Source organism: Podarcis raffonei, chromosome 10, assembly GCF_027172205.1.
Source record: "Podarcis raffonei isolate rPodRaf1 chromosome 10, rPodRaf1.pri, whole genome shotgun sequence".
NCBI lineage: Eukaryota > Metazoa > Chordata > Lepidosauria > Squamata > Lacertidae > Podarcis > Podarcis raffonei.
The window spans coordinates 16,420,854-16,445,687 of record NC_070611.1 but is presented as its reverse complement, the minus strand read 5'-3'; the positions used below and the strand labels follow the sequence as shown (position 1 = coordinate 16,445,687).

Genomic DNA, 24,834 nt, shown 5'->3' with positions numbered 1-24,834 from the left:
TTCAAATGCACCCCTGAGAGGTCTGGTGGTCGAAACAGAAGGCTTTTTATCAGGGGAAAAGAAATCAGCCCTCGACAAATTAACTGGCAGAAAAAGATTTTTTTGAAAAAATCCCTAAGCCCCGGGGTCACAATTTCATCAAAAATGGTGCCAAACGGTTGCAAATGCTCCGCTGAGAGGTTTGGCGTTTGAAACAGAAGGCTTTTCACCACGGGAAAAGAAATCAGCCCTCGACAACTTAACTGGCAGAAAAAGATTTTTTTGGAAAAATTCCCTAAGCCCCGGGGTCACAATTTCATCAAAAATCTGACTTTCGGCATTTCACTCAAAAATAGTGCCAAACGGTTGGAAATGCTCCCCTGAAAGGTTTGGCGGTCGAAACAGAAGGCTTTTTATCAGGGGAAAAGAAATCAGCCCTCGACAACTTAACCGGCAGAAAAAGATTTTTTTGAAAAAATCCCTAAGCCCCAGGGTCACAATTTCATCAAAAATCTGACTTTCGGCAATTTATTCAAAAATGGTGCCAAACGGTTGCAAATGCTCCCCTGAGAGGTTTGGCGGTCGAAACAGAAGGCTTTTTATCACAAAAAAAGAAATCAGCCCTCGATAACTAAACCGGTAGAAAAGATTTTTTTGAAAAAATCCCTAAGCCCCGGGGTCACAATTTCATCAAAAATCTGACTTTCGGAATTTTACTCAAAAATAGTGCAAAACGGTTGCAAATGCTCCCCTGAGAGGTTTGGCAGTCGGAACAGAATGGTGCCAAATGGGTTCACAATTTCATCAAAAATCTGACTTTCGGCATTTCACTCAAAAATGGTGCCAAACGGTTGCAAATGCTCCCCTGGGAGGTTTTGCGGTCGAAACAGAAAGCTTTTTATCAGGGGAAAAGAAATCAGCCCTCGACAAATTAACTGGCAGAAAAAGATTTTTTTGAAAAAATCCCTAAGCCCCGGGGTCACAATTTCATCAAAAATGGTGCCAAACGGTTGCAAATGCTCCGCTGAGAGGTTTGGCGTTTGAAACAGAAGGCTTTTCACCACGGGAAAAGAAATCAGCCCTCGACAACTTAACTGGCAGAAAAAGATTTTTTTGGAAAAATTCCCTAAGCCCCGGGGTCACAATTTCATCAAAAATCTGACTTTCGGCATTTCACTCAAAAATGGTGCCAAACGGTTGCAAATGCTCCCCTCAGAGTTTTGGCCGTCGAAACAGAAGGCTTTATATCACAGAGCAAGAAATCAACCAACTTAACCGGTAGAAAAATGGTGCCAAACGGTTTTCAAATGCACCCCTGAGAGGTTTGGTGGTCGAAACAGAAGGCTTTTAATCAGGGGAAAAGAAATCAGCCCTCGACAAATTAACTGGCAGAAAAAGATTTTTTTGAAAAAATCCCTAAGCCCCGGGGTCACAATTTCGTCAAAAATGGTGCCAAACGGTTGCAAATGCTCCGCTGAGAGGTTTGGCGTTTGAAACAGAAGGGTTTTTATCACGGGAAAAGAAATCAGCCCAAAACAACTTAACCGGTAGAAAAAGATTTTTTTAAAAAAATCCCTAAGCCCCGGGGTCACAGTTTCATCAAAAATCTGACTTTAGGCATGTCACTCAAAAATGGTCCAAAACGGTTGCAAATGCTCCCCTGAGAGGTTTGGCCTTCGAAACAAAAGCCTTTATATGAGAGAGCAAGAAATCAACCATGGATACCTTAACCGGCAAAAAAATGGTGCCAAACGGTTGCAAATGCTCCCCTCAGAGGTTTGGCGGTCGAAACAGAAGGCTTTTTATCACAGGAAAAGAAATCAGCCCTCGACATTTTAACTGGCAGAAAAAGATTTTTTTGAAAAAATCCCTAAGCCCTGGGGTCACAATTTCATCAAAAATCTGACTTTCGGCAATTCACTCAAAAATCATGCCAAACGGTTGCAAATGCTCCCCTGAGAGTTTTGGCGGTCGAAACAGAAGGCTTTTTACCACGGGAAAAGAAATCAGCCCTCGACAACTTAACTGGCAGAAAAAGATTTTTTTGGAAAAATTCCCTAAGCCCCGGGGTCACAATTTCATCAAAAATCTGACTTTCGGCATTTCACTCAAAAATGGTGCCAAACGATGGCAAATACTCCCCTGAGAGGTTTGGCGGTCGAAACAGAAGGCTTTTAATCACGGGAAAAGAAATCAGCCCTCGACAACTTAACCGGTAGAAAAAGATTTTTTTAAAAAAATCCCTAAGCCCTGGGGTCACAATTTCATCAAAAATCTGACTTTCGGCATTTCACTCAAAAATGGTGCCAAACGGTTGCACATGCTCCCCTGAGAGGTTTGGCGGTCGAGACAGAAGGCTTTTAATCACGGGAAAAGAAATCAGCCCTCGACAACTTAACCGGCAGAAAAAGATTTTTTTGAAAAAATCCCTAAGCCCCGGGGTCACAATTTCATCAAAAATCTGACTTTCGGCATTTCACTCAAAAATGGTGCCAAACGGTTGCAAATGCTCCCCTGAGAGGTTTGGCCGTCGAAACAGAAGGCTTTATATCACAGAGCAAGAAATCAACCATGGATAACTTAACCGGCAGAAAAATGGTGCCAAACGGTTGCAAATGCTCCCCTGAGAGTTTTGGCGGTCGAAACAGAAGGCTTTTTACCAGGGGAAAAGAAATCAGCCCTCGACAACTTAACTGGGAGAAAAAGATTTTTTTGGAAAAATTCCCTAAGCCCCGGGGTCACAATTTCATCAAAAATCTGACTTTCGGCATTTCACTCAAAAATGGTGCCAAACGGTGGCAAATACTCCCCTGAGAGGTTTGGCGGTCGAAACAGAAGGCTTTTAATCACGGGAAAAGAAATCAGCCCTCGACAACTTAACCGGCAGAAAAAGATTTTTTTGAAAAAATCCCTAACCCCCGGGGTCACAATTTCATCAAAAATCTGACTTTCGGCATTTCACTCAAAAATGGTGCCAAACGGTTGCAAATGCTCCCCTGAGAGGTTTGGCCGTCGAAACAGAAGGCTTTATATCACAGAGCAAGAAATCAACCATGGATAACTTAACCGGCAGAAAAATGGTGCCAAACGGTTGCAAATGCTCCCCTCAGAGGTTTGGCGGTCGAAACAGAAGACTTTTAATCACGGGAAAAGAAATCAGCCCTCGACAATTTAACTGGCAGAAAAAGATTTTTTTGAAAAAATCCCTAAGCCCCGGGGTCACAATTTCATCAAAAATCTGACTTTCGGATTTTCACTCAAAAATAGTGCCAAACGGTTGCAAATGCTCCCGTGAGAGGTTTGGCGGTCGAAACAGAAGGCTTTTTATTACAGGAAAAGAAATCAGCCCTCGACAACTTAAATGGCAGAAAAAGATTTTTTGGAAAAAATCCCTAAGCCCCGGGGTCACAATTTCATCAAAAATCTGACTTTTGGCATTTCACTCAAAAATGGTGCCAAACGGTTGCAAATGCTCCCCTGAGATGTTTGGCCGTTGAAACAGAAGGCTTTATATCACAGAGCAAGAAATCAACCATGGACAACTTAACTGGCAGAAAAATGGTGCCAAACGGTTGCAAATGCTCCCCTGAGAGGTTTGGCGTTTGAAACAGAAGGGTTTTTATCACGGGAAAAGAAATCAGCCCAAAACAACTTAACCGGTAGAAAAAGATTTTTTTGAAAAAATCCCGAAGCCCCGGGGTCACAATTTCATCAAAAATCTGACTTTCGGCATTTCACTCAAAAATAGTGCCAAACGGTTGCAAATGCTGCCCTGAGAGGTTTGGCGGTCGAAACAGAAGGCTTTTTATCACGGGAAAAGAAATCAGCCCTCGACAACTTAACCGGCAGAAAAAGATTTTTTTGAAAAAAATCCCTAAGCCCCGGGGTCACAATTTCATAAAAAATCTGACTTTTGGCATTTCACTCAAAAATGGTGCCAAACGGTTGCAAATGCTCCCCTGAGAGGTTTGGCCGTCGAAACAGAAGACTTTATATCACAGAGCAAGAAATCAACCATGGACAACTTAACCGGCAGAAAAATGGTGCCAAACGGTTGCAAATGCTCCCCTGAGAGATTTGCCGTCGAAACAGAAGGCTTTATATCACAGAGCAAGAAATCAACCATGGACAACTTAACCGGAAGAAAAATGGTGCCAAACGGTTGCAAATGCTCCCCTGAGAGGTTTGGTGGTCGAAACAGAAGGGTTTTTATTACGGGAAAAGAAATCAGCCCTCGACAACTTATAGATAATAATATGTATCTATTTTTTTCCAAGGTTCATGATGGTAATTGAGACCACCGGTTGAGGTTGGCTAGAATCTCAGGAAGGACATTTTCATAGGATACAGAAATTATGGGAGAAAAATATGAGAAAAATATGGGATGTGGGTGGCGCTGTGGTCTAAACCACTGAGACTAGGTCTTGCCGATAGGAAGGTTGGTGGTTCGAATCCCCGCGACAGGGTGAGCTCCCGTTGCTCTGTCCCAGCTCCTGCCAACCTAGCAGTTTGAAAGCACATCAAAGTGCAAGTAGATAAATAGGTGGGAAGGTAAACGGCGTTTCCGTGTGCTGCTCTGGTTTCGTCAGAAGCGGCTTAGTCATGCTGGCCACATGACCTGGAAAAACTGTCTGCGGACAAACGTCGGCTCCCTCAGCCAGTAAAGTGAGATGAGCGCTGCAACCCCAGAGTCTATCACGACTGGACTTAACTGTCAGGGGTCCTTTACCTTTACCTTTTTTATGGGCTAAGAAGACAAGGAGAGCCACTTCTTCCCCTGGTCCAGTTCCACACACCATATCTGCTTCAGTCTGAAGGAAGGAATGACCGGGGGGGAGGGGAGAGAATTCTGGGATTCATCTCCACAGAAGCATTCCCAGCCAAAGCCGAATTACCCAACGGGCAGAGCAGACACCGGCCTATGGGCCCCACGACAACAGATCAAATTAAATTCTGTTGTTTTGTGTAATAAAATTGGTTTATTAATATTGTTGGTTAGTAAAATCAAAGACGTATCAGGAGATCATTTGCGGGCAACCCAGTGAGATTTTGACTGCCTAGGGGCCTCCACAAGTTTTAATCTGGAACTGTGCCCAACTAAGAGCCAACTTTGGGCTCTCAAATGTCAACAGAGCCCTGTATGACCCTACAATTTGGCACCCCTCCCTCTTGTTCTCCCACATTGTTTTAGCCCCCTCTGCAGCGTGGTGCCCGGTGTGAGCGCACCGGTCATGCCATCTTAAAACTGCCCCAGCCTTGGGATGCGGTGTTGGCATGGGAAAGAATCACACCCCCTGTCCTGGCCAGGTGGACTGCAGAGAAACCTCCATAAAACTATAAAGGTAAAGGTAAAGGGACCCATGACGATTAGGTCCAGTCATGGCTGACTCTGGGGTTGCGGCGCTCATCTCGCTTTATTGACCGAGGGAGCCAGCGTACAGCTTCTGGGTCATGTGGCCAGCATGACTAAGCTGCTTCTGGCGAACCAGAGCAGCGCACGGAAATGCCATTTACCTTCCTACCAGAGCGGTACCTATTTATCTACTTGCACTTTGACATGCTTTTGAACTGCTAGGTTGGCAGGAGCAGGGACCGAGCAATGGGAGCTCACCCCGTCGCAGGGATTTGAACTGCCGACCTTCTGATCGGCAAGTCCTAGGCTCTGTGGTTTAACTCACAGCGCCACCCGCGTCTTTCCATAAAACTATAGGAATATCTAAATCAGGCCTTTCTCCTCCAGCTGGCAAGATGACAGGAAAACACTTCCCCTGCCACAGAAAGTCACAGCATACCTGCACATTTTGGTTTGTATCATGGCACCGCTGGGCTGCTGCTTGGCCAGAGCCTTTCCTATACCACAGCCCTGCGAATGAAGAAGGACATTGTACTCTCCTGGCACAGGCATCCACTCTAGGGGACAGGGGTCCCATGGGCCCTCCTCAATGATTTTCTTCTGGGGCAGATCGCCCTCAACATCTCCCACCACACTGACAGCCTTCTCAGCTCTTTTTCTCAGTCTGGTGCCTCCCCCCAGCCAACATCCCTCCTTCTACTGCGTGGCACAGAGCAGCTCAGCAGCAGCGCAGGGGAAGGCAAGCCAGCGGAGGCAGGGCCCTTCTGCAGTGGAGACATTGGGGCAGCCCCCAAACTTCTGTGGGGACAGCCTGAGTGCTGGCGAGGGTGTCTGGCCAGCTGACCTAGGGAAGGAAGAAGACAGAACAAGCACCCCTGCCATGCTGTCTATGCCCACGTCACCACTGGCTGCCAACGATCGCTGCCCCTGCCTGGGCACACGACGCCCTGACCCCTGGCTTGGAAGGAGGGAGGCAAGGGGCTGGGGCAAGATGGGCCTGCTCCCCCCCCACCCCAGCCCTGTTTCACTCAGGGCAGCGCCATGACCTCCCTGCACGTGTGGGGAATGGATTCCCCATGAAATTAACATACCACAACTTTCAAGATTTCATTTTTATGTCCGGCACCCTCTCCTTCTCTCAGTCCAGGCGCCACAGCACCAGTCTGGGGCAGGAGGGTGGGGGATACTTGTAACCAACCAGTTATTCACAGCAGTAAATATAATCTGGGGACCACAGCTGAGGACCTGCCAAGCTATCAACATCTATGGACAAGTAAAGCCAGGGAGCCAAGCCACATGCACCAGTGACAGGTGACGCTGCTATGATGATGATGATGATGATGATGATGATGATGACAGGGGAGTGCCTGGCATGCTCTGATCCATGGGGTCACGAAGAGTCGGACATGACTAAACAACTAAACAACAACAACATTATTATTATTATTATTATTATTATTATTATTATTATTAACAACAACAACAACAATAGTATTTCTATGCCACTCATCTCCTCTGGGCCTTGGAGCTCCTCCTACCTTCAGAGTTCCTTGGGCACTGATGGGCACACTTGATCCTATTACTGGACTACTGATCCGGAAGAGCTGTCCAGCCCAGTGCCAAGTGCCCCCCTTCTAGAATCCACCACTCTCAACCAACTCTCAACTGCCTCCCCCAACATTCACGCTTCCTTTCCAAGCCTCCTCTAACCTTCCGTCTCTATCAGAATTCCACTCTCTCTTCCACCTTCCCTCCCTCCCTGCTTGACAGTCACTTGGGAATTCTAATAAAAGTAAAGGTAAAGGGACCCCTGACCATTAGGTCCAGTCGGGGCCGACTCTGGGGTTGCGGCGCTCATCTCGCTTTACTGGCTGAAGGAGCTGGCATACAGCTTCTGGGTCATGTGGCCAGCATGACTAAGCCTATCCTTGGCGAACCTATCCTTTTAAGTTTTCTGTCAAAGATAGCATTTTAAAATGGTTTTTAAAGAACCAGGTGGCAACCCTACTTCAGGTATACAGGACCCACACTTTGAATGGTTCTCGCAAATGTACTAGGAGCCATCGTAGATCCTTTAGGACCGGTGTTACATGGTCCCGTTGGCTTTCAATTTTGCTGTCAAGGAGGGGATTTTAAAACTCTGTTCATCTCACATTTGTGGGTATCTGGAGGGATAAATTTCAATTAACGTATACTCTCCTTTCCTGTTAAAACCCATCCCACACAGTGACAAGATCATGAAACTTTGGGAAATTCTCTTTAAAATGATCTGCAACTTACTTAGGAACGATGAGTCTGTAGGTTGACATTTCAGTGGAATTACCCAGTGACTTCATGCTTCAGAGTTAAGAAAATAGAGGCATGGAAAGGCCATATGGTTCAGCCTTGTAAGCAACCAGATATTCACAACAGAAAATATAATCTGAGGTCCACAGCTGAGGACCTGCCAAGCTGACAACATCTGTGGACAAGTCAAGCCAGGGAGCCAAGCCACAGGCACCAATGACGGGTGACGCTAATAATAGTAATAATAGTAATAATAATAATAATAATGCCACTCATCTCCTCTGGGCATCCTACCTTCAGAATTCATTTTTATCATCACTTGTCCAGCAAGTATCTCAGCAGCATTTCACAGGCATTCCTCTTGCTGGGCACTATAAGGCTTGCTTGCAAAGCAGCACTTTGTGACATCACAAACAGGGGCCAGGCTGCTGGGTTGCCAGGCAGCTGAATTAATAGGAAGAAAATCAAAGGGGGGTGTTTCAAAGTGTGCTGGGATGAGGCCCCCGTGGGTCAGGCCAGAGGGTACTGTTGGGGTGTGTGGTTGTGCCTCCCCTTGTTCTGCATCTTGCTCCCCCGCCCGTTCCTTTAGCTGCTCGATAGAATCATAGCATGGTAGAGTTGGATGGGATCCCAAGGGCCATCTAGACCAACCCCCGACAATGCCAGGATCCTGCCCACAGCCAGCCCTGGCTGGGCTCCAAACTCCAACCATCTTCTTACCAGCCAGATGCACTGACCCCTTGCAATTCTGCATGGGGGTGGAGAAAGGGGAGAGAGAAACGTTTTGCTCTCTGTCCCTCAGGACATTGACATGAGAGCCACACCATGCAGCCCTGTCAATATTTCAAGGGCCGTCACAGGGGGGAGAGAGGAAGCTTGTTTTCTCCTGCTCCAGAGGCCCTCAGAACCTGAAGCCATGGCTTCAGACTACAAGAAAGGAGATTCCGACTCAACTTCAGGAAGAACGTTCTGACAGCAAGAGCTGTTTGACAGTGGGAGGAAATCCCTTGGAAGGCGGTAGACTCTCCTTCCTGGGAGGTTTTTCAGCAAAGGTTGGATGGCCATCAGCTATGGATGCTTTAGCTGAGATTCCTGCATTGCAGGGGATTCCGCCCAACTCTATGATCCTACGATTTAAAGTGGATCCAATGAGCATTTAAAGCACATGACGTTGCCCAAATGATCCTGGGCATTGTAGCTTCCCTCTCACAGATCTACAATTCCCAGAACCCCTAAGAAACGCTGCTCATGGCGGAGAAACAGTTTCTATGCAAATGCAATTCTGGTTCTAAACGCAGCATAAGGGGTCTCTAAAGTATAGTGTATTTTAAAATGGGGTTTAAGAGTTTTTAGGGGTTTTAAAATGTTTTATATAGTTTTTATGTAGTTTTATGTAGTTTTTATGTAGTATTATGTACTTTTGTGGTTGTTTCATGTAGTTTTAATGTAGTTTTAGGTAGTTTTTCAATTTCATTGTTCCGCACGGAACAATGACAATAAAGATATCATTATCGTTATCGTTAAAACTACAATTCCTATGATCCTTTTGGGGAAGACGCCTGCTTTTTGGAGCAGGGAGGAGAACCTGCAGCTCACTTCCCCCAATTTCCTAGGAACCAGGAACGGGAAGCTCAAGTGCTTCTAACAGGATGACTTCACAGAGCAGGGTGGATAAAATATTCTTCCAAAAGTTGGGTGCCTCCCCTCTCTCAGCCGAGTGGTGGCAAGAGCCCATGGGGTTCCAGGCTCTCACCTTTGGAGAACTGAGACATGGCAGAGACTGTTCTAGCTTTCAGAAAGAGTACAGCTGAGTCCTTTCAAGAGGGACTTGTCCTCCACAGCAGGGCAGCCAGTTGGATTCCAGAATTCTGGTGAGAGTGACGATTGGAGGCGGCTTTGAAAGAGAGCTTGAATGGGGGGGTGGCAGTTGAGAGTTGGTTGAGAGTGGTGGGTTCTAGAAGGGAGGGGGCCAAAGCACGGCTTCCGATTGGCTGCAGGAGCTTCCTGCACTCAATCGGAAGCCGTGTCGGACGTTCGGCTTCCAAAGAACGTTCTCAAACTGGAACACTCACTTCCGGGGTTGCGGCGTTTGGGAGCCAAAACGTTCAAGTCACAAGGCGTTCGAGATCCAAGGTACGACTGTATGTTATTTTAAAGATTTTAATTTTTTTTAAAAAATGCTTTCAGCTTTAGGTTTGTCTGTGCTGAATTTAATTGTCTTAAATAGATGCTATGAGCTATCTTGAGCAGTTGTGGAAAGATTTTGAGTATTTTAAATAAACAAATGGCAGTGAGTTAATCCATCAGCAGGATCAGTACTCAGACCAAAAGACTCTGCAACACTCCCAAATTTTTGTCAGGATTACCGTATTTTTCGTCCCATCGTACGCACCGGCCCATAGGACGCACCTAGTTTTTTGGGGGGAAATAAAGGGAAAAAAAATTTCCTTTATTCCCCCCCCCCCAAACCAGGTCGGGGAATCCAAACCAGGTCGGGGAACAGCGGGATGGCGGCACTGCGCCTCCCCGCTGTCCCCCGAGCTTGTGGGGCTGGCGCTGGGGAGAAGCGCGCTTCTCCCCAGCGCCAGCCTCCAAGCCAGGTCGAGGAACAGCGGGATGGCGGCGCTGTGCCTCCCCGCTGTCCCCCGAGCTTGTGGGGCTGCCCGATGTCTGGCTCCCCAGGCTGCGGATGTCTTCCTGAAGCGCCGGGCGCTCTGCTTTCAGCGCGCCCTGCGCTCCGGGAAGCAGGCTGCTATCCGCAGCCTAGGGAGCCCTGCGGGAACTTCCGCGGGCTCCCCAGGCTTGCTGCTAGCTTCCTGAAGCCTGGAGAGCGAGAGGGGTTAGTGCGCACCGACCCCTCTCGCTCTCCAAGCTTCAGCGAAAGCCTGCATTCGCCCCATAGGACGCACACAGATTTCCCCTTCATTTTTGGAGGAGAAAAAGTGCGTCCTATAGGGCGAAAAATACGGTAACTTGCTAGGGCTGAGCCTTCAAATCTGCTTACATGTTGCAGTACTAAACACATTGGCAATGAAATGTAATTTTAACAAATTCTATACAGGAAAACCCCCAGTAATGAGCCCACCTACTCCTAACATCTGGAACTAAGGACCTGGGTTTTCAGATCAGAGGATATGACTTCAGGTCTGGTTTTCACTTCTGCTCCTTTCCTTTTTCCTTGTTGAAAACAGCATCTTCAGGTATTCCAGTTGCTGATTGTGGTCCTACCCTGTCTTTTATCCCCACTTTTAGCACATATCTTCTCAGCGGAGGAACCAGCTTCATGAGTCACGGTTATAAGCCAATTTATTATGAAACCACTAAGAATTTCTTTTTAAACAAAGATCTCTGCTTGGGATGTAGTGATAAGTAGAGATGCTTTGAAAGTGAAACAAAACTAAGCAGTTCTCCCAGCACTGAGGCTCATCCACATGGAGACTAATTCTGTACATAAGATTTACAGTATGTTGTCTGCTTCATGTTGCATTTGTGATGTTCTGCTATGTCATTGTTATTTATTGTTTGTAAGCCACTTTGCGATTCATGCGAATGAAAAGCAGCAAAGAAATATAATTTCTTGTGCTACAAAACAAACAGATAAACAGGGGAAAGTGCATCTATCGCCTCCACTGCTTGAGTTACACTGCTTGAGTTATCGCATTTGAGTTACACTGAGCTGCTGGGTCATGTGAATAGGCCTAGGATCCTGCCTAAGTCCCAGCCTGTGGAAACGAGCAGGGTTGAGTTGCATCGCGACACGTCCCCTTCCCAGCGATCGGCCAGGCTCTCCCTGCCCATCCAGTCTATGTCCTGCCCTTGGGGAGACCTTGCCTTGCCTCATGAGCAGCAGCACAGCTTTGAGCACGGCCGCACACACACACACACACACACACACACACACTGAAAGGGGTGACATTCGGCGCACTGGCCACCCGCGACTCCCAATACATGGTCGGTTACCTTTATTACAGTGGTGCCTCGCAAGACGAAAATAATCCGTTCCGCGAGTCTCTTCGTCTAGCGGTTTTTTCGTCTTGCGAAGCAACCCTATTAGCGGCTTAGCGGTTTAGCGGCTATTAAAGGCTTAGCGGCTAAAAGGCTATTAGCGGCTTAGCGGCTTAGAAAAAGGGAGTGGGGAGCGAAAAAAGATCGCAAGACTCGCAAGACGTTTTCGTCTTGCGAAGCAAGCCCATAGGGAAATTCGTCTTGCGAAGCAACTCAAAAACAGAAAACCCTTTCGTCTAGCGGGTTTTTCGTCTTGCGAGGCATTCGTCTTGTGGGGCACCACTGTATTCCAATTTCCGTATTTGTTATTTTAGATACTAAGTTTTTTGAAACGAAGATGTAATCAATCCTTGAGTAGGGCTTATGCACTGGTGAGAACAAAAAATTCTTTTCTCCTCCCCTCATCACTCTCCAAACATCTTCCATCTCTTTCCTTTTCATAATTTTAGCTAATCCTGGAATGTTATTACGTGTTTCCTCTGGCATAGGATTTGACTTATCCAATCGTTTATCTAATACCATATTGAAACCTCCTTTTGAATATCCTCCTTCTCGTTAAACGCTTTATCAAAAAAATTCACCTGATTTTCATTAGGAGCATAAATATTAACTATAGTGTATTCTTCCCCTGCCATTGTTCCCTGAATTATAATGTATCTTCCTTCCAGCTGTTTTGGGACTACAGTTCCCATCATCCCTGACTACTGGTCCTGCTAGCTAGGGATGATGGGAGTTGTAGTCCAACAACAGCTGGAGACCCCGATGACACCTTTCCTGCGTGCTAGAAAGGGCTACCGTAGGAAAGGAGTTTAATACTGGGCATTTGCTTAGGGCGCGCGCCTCTTTTAGCTCCAGCAGCCCTGGAAGTTACTTCCCGTGGTCTGGAAGCACTAAGGGCCATGTCCCGCCCTGAGCATGCGCACTGTGTCTTCTCCACACTCCGACAACCACAACAAACCCGCCCCCCCCGCCGCTGCGTTTCCAGGGCTCTTGCTTAGCCCCGCCCCCTTTCCTTTCCCCTCGGCGGCGAGGCCTCAGCGTTCTAAAAACCCCGCATTCCCGCCTTCGTCGCTGCCTTGTGATGTCACAAGGCCGCGACCCGTAGAGGAGCGCGTTTTCCCATCACGGCGGCGGCGGCAGCGCTGAGGGCTCGCCGAGCTCCGCGGGGTGCCCATTTTTCGCGCCGCCCTTCAGCGGGGATGGGCTGAAGAGGGGCCAATACGGACGGGCGAAGGCGGGCGGGCGCTTCGCGTCGCCGTGAAACACCCCGGAGCGACGGGAGGTCGGTTCGGTATGGGGCGTTGCCATGGATACCGTGGGGGGGGGGAGAGCGGGTGCGCCAGGCGTTATGGAGTGGGAAGCGCCCGAGTCTCGACCCAAGAAGCTCTTCCCGCCTTCTTCGTTCTAGGTGGTATGGGGGCCTCTCAGGGTGGTGCAGGGTTGGCACTCAGGACAGGCTGAATGGGAGCCCTGGTGTTAAATCCTAGTGAGCCCTGGCTCCTTTTAAGCCCCATTAACTGCCCCTTCTTTTTTTAAAAAAGCAGGGTCTGTTTTTTGGGGAGGGCAGGGGCGCACTTTGGTAATATGAAGGATGGAGACCAAAAGGAGGCAGCTTTTTTCGGGGGGGGGGGACGCGCGCACACAAGGAGCCCCTATGTTGCTTTGACTGTATACTTTATATTTGACACACACACACACACACACATATATATATAGTTTTAAAATAGATACATTTATGCCAGGAAAGCAAACCAACCAACCAACATACAATCAAATAAACTATAAATTGACAAACAGACAATAGCAATATATGAAACAACACAATTCTTATAACTAACATCATTTGTACTCCCAATGATTTGAACGATTGTAAAACAAGAAATTAAAAATGACTTCCAATTACTCTCGCTGTACTTTATCTGTTGATTATCTTATACCACACAGTTACATATTTCTTATATAGTTTCTGTTAACTTCCCTACAAGCTTATATTTATACAAGGCAAGGTTCAGTCTAATTCTGCCAAGAAGTTTCCTTTTATACCGTAATTTTTAAAGTATTCTTTAAAAATTCTCCAATCCTTATAGACTATTTGTTTTGTTTTGCCTCTTATCCTTCCTGTCTTTGCTAGTTGCAGGTATTCTACCATTAGGATTTGCCAATCCGCCGTGTTAGATATTGCTGTATTTTTGACTTTCTTCAGTAATGTTTAATTCTGGATTGTTTTTATTGATGTTTTAATGTGCTGTAAACCGCTTTGAGGTTTTTCTTTAAAATATAAAACAGTATAGAAATGAAATTAATAATAATAATAATAATAAAATGGTACCGTGAGCAAGGAGGGCAAACTTCTCCCCCACCCATTTCTTTCATGAGAATTTATTTGGGTACCATTGCTTTTGAAATGGATTGTCTATGTGGGTGCCCGTATAAATGTAGGTATGGTTATTGGGGTATAGATATAGGTATGGTTGTTGGGGGTTCGTGGCTCCATTCGATTATTAAAAATATTGTAGAGATACCAAAATTTTGAAATGTAGACGGTCCAAGGCTTGGCTTTTGAAGAACATGGGTCCCACAGTACTTAGCTAATTGGGAACCACTGATGTAGACCTTTAATGCACAGTTCGTAAGGATGTTGCATTAATAAAGTAATTGAAACTTTATTTCAGTAGGTTGAAGATCATTAATTATTCTCCTTTTGCTTTTCCAAGCAGCGTAATGGATCCCCAGCAGATTCTTAGTACTGGTTATACACGATCTTGACTTCAAGAGGATATCCAGTTAACTGCTGTTGCCATGGAGAGTATTACAAAGCTGTTTGGTGATTTGTGTGAGGCCCACATAGCAGGTTTGTCAAAGAAGGTCCATTTGGGCAGGGAAAAGAACAGCAAAAAAGGATCCAGTAAAAGCCTCAAGAAAATTGCGTATAATGCTTTGTTTTCTACCCTTTTCGTGGATGAGACCCAGAAGGCACAGTCAAATGTTTCTAGACTTCCAGTGAAAAACAGAATTCTAATGCTATCTTTCAACTTGAGAGTTGCTGGAATGGGGAAGGAAGCTGACCGGCTGGAGGAGCTTGTAGATGATTTGGAAAGGTCTACCTGTTTACCATTTACTGAAATTACTTCTGTTCTGGATCTTCTGGTTCAGCTTGCAGGAACTGGACCACCTCAGTGCTTACCACCCAAGAAAGACTACTTTGCAAACAACAAATATGTTGGAAGAAATGTAAAATACCAAGGTTACGATTATTATGATGTTAGTGTGTTTGAAGCTGCTATGCAGGCTTTAATTGCAAATGAGGAACATCAGTTTAGTGATACAGTTCAAAAGACACTGCAGATCATGGAGGCAGCACCTGGCACAGGTCTTCCTACTGTGGAATTATTTTCACAAAGCTGCTCGGTCGGTGACAAGTTTGAGAGAGAAACCCGTGTCTCGCTCTTTGGGGCTCTTATTCACAGTCGTACATATGACATGGATATCAAGTTGGATTTTCCACCAGTGCCTGACAGTGCAGATTTGTCTGGACTTGCAATCAAGGTATGGAACCTTTTGGGTGACCCTTATTTTATTTATATTTAGCATAGATATTTGTTAGAGCATGCAAGTTGTAATAAATTGTGGCATCTTCTTCATCAATGCTGTTTTCAGTTAGACGCTCATGAGCAAAATTCTTTGTTAATAATTTCCTTGCCTCTTCCTTCTATTGTCTACCTGGTGTTTCCCTTTCTCTCTTGCTTGTGGATCTGAGAGCACTTGCAGCATTCTGACCCATTCAGCTCCTTTGCAAATAGTAGTTTCCACATGTCACATTATTTTTGAAATCCAAAGTGGTACAATCTGTAGCCCCCATCTTGTGTGTCAGATTTATATGTGCAGCAGGGCTTTTGTTGTCTTTTTTGCTTGCTTTTCTTCCAACACCTTGTATACAACAGTATACACCATTGTAAACAACTTTTGAAAGTTAAGGAGCAGGGTGAGGGAGAAGGCAGTATTTTTGTTTTACGGAAATTACGGAAATGCTTCATGTATTTCTCTCCTGAATCCTACCAAATGATGTATCCTGATCTGATCACAATCTGTATATTGCAACAACTTTGTAATATAGCTCATTAGTGTTCTCATTTTGAAGAGGGGGCGGGGGAACCACGTCTTATTGTATGGCTAAACAAGGATTTGAACCCACATTCATGGTCAGTATTGTTTCTCGCTATGCCCTTTAGTTCTTCTGCCTAGTAAAAAAGGCAGTACAGACCATCTCAAATGTAATAATTAATTTATCAAGTTACTCCTTGCAGTTGGGCAATACATGCTTTGCCACACTTATTTCAGAGTAAATAAAAACCTATTAATCTTGGTCCACCAGGGTGTAGATAGAATATGTAGCTCTGTACTAGGAATTTTTGATTAGGAGATGCATCAGGAACAATCTGAGGAACTAGGGAGGCAGGCTAAGAAGTTAACTCTTTTGGTCACAATTATGGAAAATCACTGTGCTGAAAGATAATCGACTGGGTACATGTTTTTATAGGTCCCCCAAAGTATAGATCCTTCAGAAGATGAGGGATTCCAGTCTGCATCCAATCTCACCCCTGACTCTCAGTCAGAACCCAGTGTCACACCAGATATTGATCTCTGGGAAGCAGTGCTCACCTATGGACCTAGTAAACGGAGATGTTGGGAAAGGATTGGATGGTATGTATTTGTCTTTAAGATTCAGAATGTTGAGCTGTTTTTGTTGTAAGCTGCTGCGATTAGTATCAAGTCAGTATTTGTCAGTGAATTTGAAACAAGTTCCCAAAATTATTTTTGAAATAGCAAAATTCAAGGCCTAGGGTGGAATTCAACTAAGTTTTTACTCAGTGTAGACCTATTAAAATGAATAGACCTAACTTGTACATTAATTTCACTGTGTCTTTTCTGATTAAAACTTAGTTGAATACCACCCCTCTAACGTTCCCAATAAAACTGGGACTTGAGAATGGCAGCTGAATACAAACTGGGATCCAAAAGGCCATCATACACACCCAACCTTCTGAGGCCTTCCTGTTGTATCTTCCAAAAATTTACAGAGCCTGGCAGAAGGGGAATCTCTAGAGTGGCATCCATTGTACTATTAATTGAGGGGAATCTGGCAATGTGCTCTAGGCATTCCCATGGATCTGCTTAGATCCTAACAATTGGGAGACTTTGCATGTAATTCTGAACCATGGTCTGCCATTATGAAAATCAGCTGCAGTGAGCCTTTGGATCCCAGGCTTTCCTTTCCTCCTTGTGACTTCAAGGAGATCATCTTAGAACTGTAGAGTTGGAAGGGACCCTGAGGGTCATCTAGTCCAACCCCCTGCAGTGCAGGAATCACAGCTAAAGAAACCCTGAGAGATAGCTGTCCAACCTCTGCTTAAAAACCTTTAAGGATGTAGAGTCCACCACCTTTCGAGGGAGACTGTTTCACTGCCAAACAGCTCTTCCCATCAGAAAACTCTTCCTAACGATTCTCCTTTCTTGTCTTTTGAATCTATTGGTTTGGGTCTCTCCAACCTACCGAGCAGCAGAAAACAAACTTGTTCCGTCTTCCGTGTAACGGCCCTTCATATATTTGAAGATGGCTCTCATATCTCCTCTGTCTCCCGTTATCCAGGCTAAACGTATCCAACTCCATCAACCGATCCTCTTAGGCTTAGTTTCCAGACCCTTTATCACCTTGGTCACCTTCCTCTGCACACTGACTTGTTGATATCCTTCTTAAATTGTGCTGCACAGGACCCCAGGTGGTGTTTGGCCAAGGCAGAATAGAGTAGATCTGGACTAGACTTCCGTTGATGCAGCCTAGAATTGCATGAGCATTTTTTGCTGTAACATCTGAATTGATAGAGGCCATGAAAATCCTAGGTGGGTTGGATGAAAGCCATTCAGAATATCTTTCTACAGGCCTAAGTTTTTCAGAGTGGCACTTTATACATTTGATTGTTATTTGTTTTCCCCCCCAAACACAGTCCTCCTGGGAAGAAAGAGGAGCCGTACCTTTCTGAAGCTGGCAGAGAAGCCTTTGACAAATTTTGCAGACTTCGAGAAGGGGAATTGCAGTTTTTCAGCAGTACCAAACTTCAGCTTCCACAACGTGTTTTAATAAAAGAATCAGAACTTGTTAAAGATGTTTTGAATGTCCTTATTGGGGTGGTATCTACTTCATTCTCATTTAATCAGGTATACAGAAGTATGTAAATAGCTGCTGAGGAGCTCTAACCTTTGCTTTTAAGACCCAGCATGCACACTTGTGTTTTATGTCAGCAGAAATAATATTATAGTAACATACATAATTTCACAGAGAGAATGCATGTTACTGAATTTTGCAAAGCATATGAAAAAAAGACTTAAGATGCTCTGCAAGTATCACTTATATACCCGTATCCTTATGAAGAGTTACTAAGTAGACAGAAAAAACTAATACGGGTTGTATCCATCATAAGAGTATACATTAAAAACACACACACATACAAATCACAAACTGGTTTATAGTACAAAATATGCAGTAAAACCTATACCTATATAATAATAACAGTACATCCAGATTAAGAAGACATTAATTGCCAGAAAGGACCCAAGCATACAATCCAGGCATGGTAGATCTGGCAATAAAATGCAATTTGCATTGTGCAGAAATAAATGTTTTGGGAACTATTCCCTAGAAAATAAGGGTTTCTATGTGAATTTTCATTTTATGGATTTAATTTTCTTTACAATTTTACCATGTGTGTATTTTAATTTTTTTACCTTATGCAATGATATTGAATCTGCTGATTAATGATCGCTTAGTGGTTTTGCATAGTAGGCTTACCCCCCCAAAAAAGATTTTAAAAAACAGTGCACCTATTTAGTAGCTCTCATTTATGATGAGGAGGACTTGTGTATCAATTTTGTAACTACTTTGTGTGCTGTACATTTTTATTGATGCCTTCCTCTTTTTTACAACCCTGTAGGCAGCCGTGCTGTTTGTGGCCAAGCAGGGTCTACATGTATCTGGAACGTCACCCGAAAGCATGAGCAGTCTCCTGTCAGAAGTTGCTGAATATGGAACTTATTACACACGACTGAGCCGCTTCTCTGTCCAACCAGTTTTGGACTCTTCGTACAGAAAAGGACTTGTTTTTCAGGTAGTATGCTGGCAGTTTTGCTATCACTAATCCAGCTTGATGTCCTGCTATATTTCTGACTTTATCTGATGTCTATTGGCTAGATCCAATTGCGCCCTCTTGTTCATGAAAGCAGCTAGGATCCTACAGCTTCACTTCCCAAGCTGTACTGTAGGGTCCCCAACACTCCTGAGCAGAATTTTGGGAGAAGCAATGGGGAAAGAAGGACAGAGCACCCCTTTCTATCAGTAAAACCCAGGGATCTCGGGAGAGTACCCAAACTCTTTCAGTGATGTCCAAACTTTTTTCAAAGAGTGCCAGATTTGATGAAGTGAAGGGCCATAAGGGCCGACCAAAGTTGTTAACCTTTTTTTAGGATTGAAGTTGTTGAGCTTTTTAGGGTTGAAGTTGTTTTTTTAGGGTTGAAGTACCATATTTTTTTCGGGACGCAGGTGGCGCTGTGGGTAAAACCTCAGCTCCTAAGACTTGCCGATCGCATGGTCGGTGGTTCGAATCCCGTTGCTCAGTCCCAGCGCCTGCCAACCTAGCAGTTCGAAAGCACCCCCGGGTGCAAGTAGATAAATAGGGACCGCTTACTAGCGGGAAGGTAAACAGCGTTTCCGTGTGCGGCTCTGCCTCGCCAGAGCAGCTTCGTCACGCTGGCCACGTGACCCGGAAGTGTCTGCGGACAGCGCTGGCTCCCGGCCTATAGAGTGAGATGAGCGCACAACCCCAAAGTCTGTCAAGACTGGCCCGTACGGGCAGGGGTACCTTTACCTTTACCTTTACCATATTTTTCACTCCATAAAACACTTTTTTCCTCTCAATCACTGGCTCCCTTTCTGGCCCTGCCCCCTTGCCCAGGCCTCCATTCTTTAATGTTCTGCAGACGGAGGCTGTTTGTTTCCCCATCGACATGTGACTGGATGATTAAATTATCTGTCTGGAAACTGTAGAAATGGCTCCCTTTCCTTTCCTAAAGAAGCTGCAGAACTGTGAATTGAACCACATAAAAACAGGATTTTTTCCCTTTGCAAAGTAAGCTCAACAACTTTGAGCTGATCCTCAAAAAACCCGGGGGTGCTTTCGAACTGCTAGGTTGGCAGGCGCTGGGACTGAGCAACGGGATTCGAACCACCGACCATGCGATCGGCAAGTCCTAGGAGCTGAGGTTTTACCCACAGCGCCACCTGCGTCCCGAAAAAAGGGGCTTTCCCCCTTTCCTCCTCTAAAAACTAGGTGCGTCTTATGGTCAGGTGTGTATTATGGAGCAAAAAATTATGGTGGCTTTTTTTAGGATTTTACCCCAGGAATTAAACTGCCACAGGGGCCAGATTAAACCTACCGGTGGGCCAGAATATGCCCCCAAAACGGACTTTGGACATGCCTGCTTTACGAGTGGAAGTGGAGAGAGGTATAGTCTCTACTCTGAACAAAATGTGCTGTTATACAGCTGCCTAGAAGCCAGTTTGGTGCAATGAATTTGGAGTTGAAATTGGGTCCAGGAGTTGTTGAAATCCGCTTTCAACCCACTGGGAGCAACAGTGGTTTACTACATTGAGTCTTTGTGATGGTAGAGGAGGGAAATAAATGTGGTGTGCCTTGGGCCTTAGTGATTAGGTGGCTGGGTTGTGAATAAGAATTACTAGTTAGATCTAGTTAGATTTCCCAAAGTGGATTGCTGGAGTTTGGGACTGGGTCGTCTGGGAGGAAAGTTGATGAAAGGGGGCTACAGGAGGAGGAGGAGGAGGAGAGGCGTACAGGAACAAGTACAGTGGTACCTCAGGTTACAGTCGCTTCAGGTTACAGTCGCTTCAGGTTACAGACTCCGCTAACCCAGGAATAGTACCTCGGGTTAAGAACTTTGCTTCAGGATGAGAACAGAAATCACGTGGTGGTGGCGGCAGCAGGAGGCCCCATTAGCTAAAGTAGTACCTCAGGTTAAGGACAGTTTCAGGTTAAGAACGGACTTCCAGAACGAATTAAGTTCTTAACCTGAGGTACCACTGTAATGAGAAATGCTGTGTTTATCCAAGCAGTGAGGGCAATCAGTCCAAGTTGTTTTGTGGACAGTTGTTGGCATCTGTCTGTCTCAAGAGATAATTCACCGCCTCCAGGGGTGAAGTCAAAACTGTTGGACAATTACAGCTCTGCTGTGGCTGCAGAAACTTCCAACAAAGATGTACAAAAGTGTCCCAGGCGATTGCTGGAGATGTGGAGAAAAACCAGGCACTCTTTACCATATGTGGTGACAATGCAAGAAAATTAATGTGTTCTGGGAGGGCATCCATTTAGAATTGCAAAAAATGCAAAAAATCTCCTTTAATAGAAAACCAGAGCCCTACCTTCTGAGGATTACAGATTTGGATCTAACCCCCCCCCCCCCAGGGATATCTTTTTATATGCTACGGTTGCAGCAAGAGTTATAATTGCTGCAAATTGGAAATCTGACAAACTTCCATCTATGCAAGATTGGATCCCAAAATTGACTGAATATACAGAGTTAGATAACTTGTCTGAAAAAATAAAGAATAAACCAAAACACGTATTTGTTTCAAAATCTTTAAAATATATTTGAAAAACAATTACAGAAGTTTAAACTTGGTTGCAGCATTTGACTAATTTCAGTAGTAGTATCAAGAATGATGTGAGATCAAAGAAAAACTAAGAATCAGTTAAACCATGTAAATACAAGAACAACATAACAACAGTAACTTGTCCAGTGGTACATTCTTATTAAGTTTCATATGCAGTACACAAGCTGTATGTTTATTTGTGCATTGTCAATTCAAGTATCCTCTCCACAGAGATTCTTGTGTTGTGGGTGGAATGAAAGCATATTCTGTCTCATTTATAAAGGAAAAGAATGGAAGTCAAGTCTTGCCAAAAGTGTCTTATCACCTCTTTTGCAGGCTAAACATACCCAGCTCCTCCAACTGCTTCTCATAAGGCTTGGTTTATTTATATAAATCTTTATTTACCACAAAATCATAAAAAATATCAAAGCAGTTTACAGCATTAAAAAGATAAAAGCCATACAGTGCAAGTGAAAAAAAAGTTAGAAAAAAAAGTTAAAAGCAAGTGTCTGCTCATAGGGTGTAAATTGGGCTTGCACAGATCCTAAGCATCTGAAGGAGGCTCAACAAGAATAGTACACCCAGTTGCCACTTTCCTATAAAGCATACACTGAATGTATGCCGTGCACAAACAATTTTCGTAGCAGATCTTCTTCTCACTTCTCTCCTGTCAGGCATTTACAAGCGGGCTGAGAAAATACCTGCAGTACTACCGAGCGTGTGTTTTGTCGACTCCTTCCACTCTGACGCTTCTAACCATCAGCTTCCTCTTCAGGAAACTAGGACGCCAGCTAAGGTAATACCACGGCGTTAAAAGTTAATGGAAAGGAAGCCTTGACATCTTACATGCTTGATCCAAAACACAAAGGAATCAAGAGATGTGCCCTTTGAACTGCTGATAGCATTGCTGTAGTTTAGTCCTCATTGGTAAAGCAATTTCAGACTACATTAGCTAGCATTGTACTGCTTCTCCTATCGTCTGTAATCTGATGATCAGTTCTCAGTCTCCTTCACTGTTATACTGTCTGCTTATGCAGCATAGTCGTAGCATAATATTTTTAGTCAGTTAATTTAGACAGTGGGTTCTTAGGTGAGACATTTTAAGGAATGTAGGAAACTTACTTATACCGAGTCGTGCCATTGGTCCATCTCAGCTTAGTATTGTCTGCACTGATTGGCAGTGGCTCACTAGGGTTTCAGCAGAAGATTTCCTCTTTCTACCTGGAGATGATGGGAATTGAACCTACGACCTTTCGCATGCGAGACAGATGCCCTACCGCTTTATATATATTATTTCCTTCCTCAGTAACCTGTATTACTTGCACTAGAACCAGGGTTTCCAGTTTCTGTACAGGCAACTCTCCACTTACATGGGGCTTTCGTTCCCGGGTACCCCTTGTATATGTGAAATTGCATATAGTGGGGGGAAAGCCTATAAACACCCTCTAAACCCCTGATAACCAGTAAGTAGGACATACCAGATTGGCATGAATGGCAGCACTGGTAGTTCTCAGTCTTCCTCATTGCCTCCTTTCTCAAATACCAACTCTCCACAGGCCTCAATGGTTGGTGCAAAGGCTCATGGGATTGCTGGCTGATTTCCCTGCTCTTTTCACACCCGCCCCCCCCCCCCAGTTTTCACACTTCTTTGGGCTGTTTTTGCCATTTAATTTGGATTATTTCTTTATTTCCTGGTACTGGATATATATGTGGGGAGCTGGATACTGTTCCAGAAGTGTATTTTACTAGGCAAATTGACACGTGTTGAAAAGCTGAGGTATTGATAGAAAATGTATTGCATTGTAACTGTATTGTAACTTTCAAATAACAATAAAGTTGCTGTAGTGTAGCCATAACAGCTTCCCAAGTTTGGAGCATATATACACAGTCGTACCTTGGAAGTCAAACGGAATCCATTCCGGAAGTCCGTTCAACTTCCAAAACGTTTGGTAACCAAGGTGCAGCTACCGATTGGCTGCAGGATGCCCCTGCAGCCAATCGGAAGCCGCGACAGACGTTCAGGTTCCAAAGAACATTTGCAAACTGGAACAATCAGTTGATGGAGTTGAAAACAAGGCTGTTAATTAGACAGTGTGGCTGAAATTGAAGACATTTTTAAGAACAGTTTGGATGGTGCGGTAAGCGTTAGTGTTGATATGGTGTTGCCTACTTGCTTACGTAGCTTTTTAAAAAAAGGGATAAGGCAAAATTATGTAGGTCTATTGGCAGCTGTTAGGCTTGATGGCTAAATGGAACCTTCACCGACAGAGTTGCTATACATCTGTAGGGACGTGGGTGGCGCTGTGGTCTAAACCACTGAGCCTCTTGGGCTTGCCAATCAGAAGATCTGCAGTTTGAATCCCTGCGATGGAGTGAGCTCCCGTTGCTCTGTCCCAGCTCCTGCTAGCCTAGCAGTTCAAAATCATGCCATCGCAAGTAGATAAATAGGTACCACTGTGGTAGGAAGGTAAATGCCGTTTCTGTACACTCTGGTTTCTGTCACGGTGTTTCGTTGTGCCAGAAGTGGTTTAGTCATGCTGGCCACATGACCCGGAAAGCTGTCTGTGGACAAACGCCGGCTCCCTCGGCCTGAATGCGAGATGAGCGCCACAACCCCATAGTTGCCTATGACAGGACTTAACCATCTAGGGGTCCTTTATCTTTTTACCTTGTTATACATCTCAGCACCAGCTGCAGGGGCCAAATACTGAAAAACAGATAGTTTGTGAACTTCGCAGAAGCATTTAGTTATCCACTGGGGGAAACGGAATTCTAGCCTGGAAGGTCCAGTAAACCAGTTCTTAGACTCTTAAATGGAAAGCTGTGGTTCTCTGGGTCTTAGATTCCACCTCCTATCAGCTCCAGCTAGCATGGCCAATAGCCAGGAGTGATGGAAATTGTAATCTGGGGGCCCACAGGTCTTCCTCCCACCCCGTGCTCTTAAAGGTACCACACAAGTGTAATTTGCTGCTGTTGTGTTTTGTGAAGGTATATAGCTGAACTCTGCGGCATAGGAGTGACTGCGCAGGGAACTGCTGCTGCTGCTTCATTTCCAACAGTGAGTATGATTGTGCTTCTTTTTGCAGTTGCAGCCAACCGAGTGGTGTGCATTTTTAAGCATGAAACGACTAGGTGTGATTCAAACGTAAGCAAGCAATCTCAGACCGCTTTGGGTGCTGTTTCCATTCTGTATGCTTCCATTTCTAAGAAAAGTGATTTCCACCACTGAATAAGCTTGTAATGTGTCTGCTCATCGGTATTTAAAAAAACACACATGTCAGATTGTATAGATGTGCCGGAATGTATTGGTTTTAAAAGAAATATAGTTAGGAGGAGCACACTTCTGCTTTAATTCAGCATTAATAGAAAGGTATCTGCAAAAGTCAACAAAAGGCTTCAAGGTTTTTTCCAGCCAAACCAGCACTTCCAGCTGAGTCCTGCCAATGCAATAAAACTATCAGATGAAGCTGAGCCTCATCAGAAGTACCTATATGTG

The 24,834-nt window shown here is 44.8% G+C and overlaps 1 protein-coding gene and 1 long non-coding RNA gene across 6 annotated transcripts in view; one reads left to right on the top strand and one right to left on the bottom strand.

The window, feature by feature from the left end:
* Nucleotides 1-9,488, bottom strand: part of LOC128422651 (uncharacterized) — a 506,358-nt gene extending 496,870 nt beyond the window's left edge. Inside the window, exon 1 of one of the 3 annotated variants that reach the window (XR_008332552.1) lies at nucleotides 9,372-9,488. This is a non-coding gene — a long non-coding RNA (uncharacterized LOC128422651). Of the gene's footprint in view, nucleotides 1-6,870; nucleotides 6,885-7,912; nucleotides 7,954-9,371 lie in introns of those variants that run through there. The other 2 variants (XR_008332554.1, XR_008332553.1) reach the window with 2 other exon arrangements.
* Nucleotides 9,489-12,671: 3,183 nt separating this feature from the next.
* TUBGCP6 (tubulin gamma complex associated protein 6) overlaps nucleotides 12,672-24,834 on the top strand; it is a 34,409-nt gene continuing 22,246 nt past the window's right edge. The window contains exons 1-7 of one of the 3 annotated variants that reach the window (XM_053406298.1): nucleotides 12,672-12,914; nucleotides 14,341-15,169; nucleotides 16,161-16,324; nucleotides 17,626-17,836; nucleotides 18,610-18,783; nucleotides 22,013-22,134; nucleotides 24,327-24,396. In XM_053406298.1, the coding sequence (XP_053262273.1) occupies nucleotides 14,423-15,169; nucleotides 16,161-16,324; nucleotides 17,626-17,836; nucleotides 18,610-18,783; nucleotides 22,013-22,134; nucleotides 24,327-24,396 (1,488 nt within the window). In that variant the 5' untranslated portion in view covers nucleotides 12,672-12,914; nucleotides 14,341-14,422. Of the gene's footprint in view, nucleotides 12,915-13,009; nucleotides 13,032-14,337; nucleotides 15,170-16,160; nucleotides 16,325-17,625; nucleotides 17,837-18,609; nucleotides 18,784-22,012; nucleotides 22,135-24,326; nucleotides 24,397-24,834 lie in introns of those variants that run through there. The other 2 variants (XM_053406296.1, XM_053406299.1) reach the window with 2 other exon arrangements.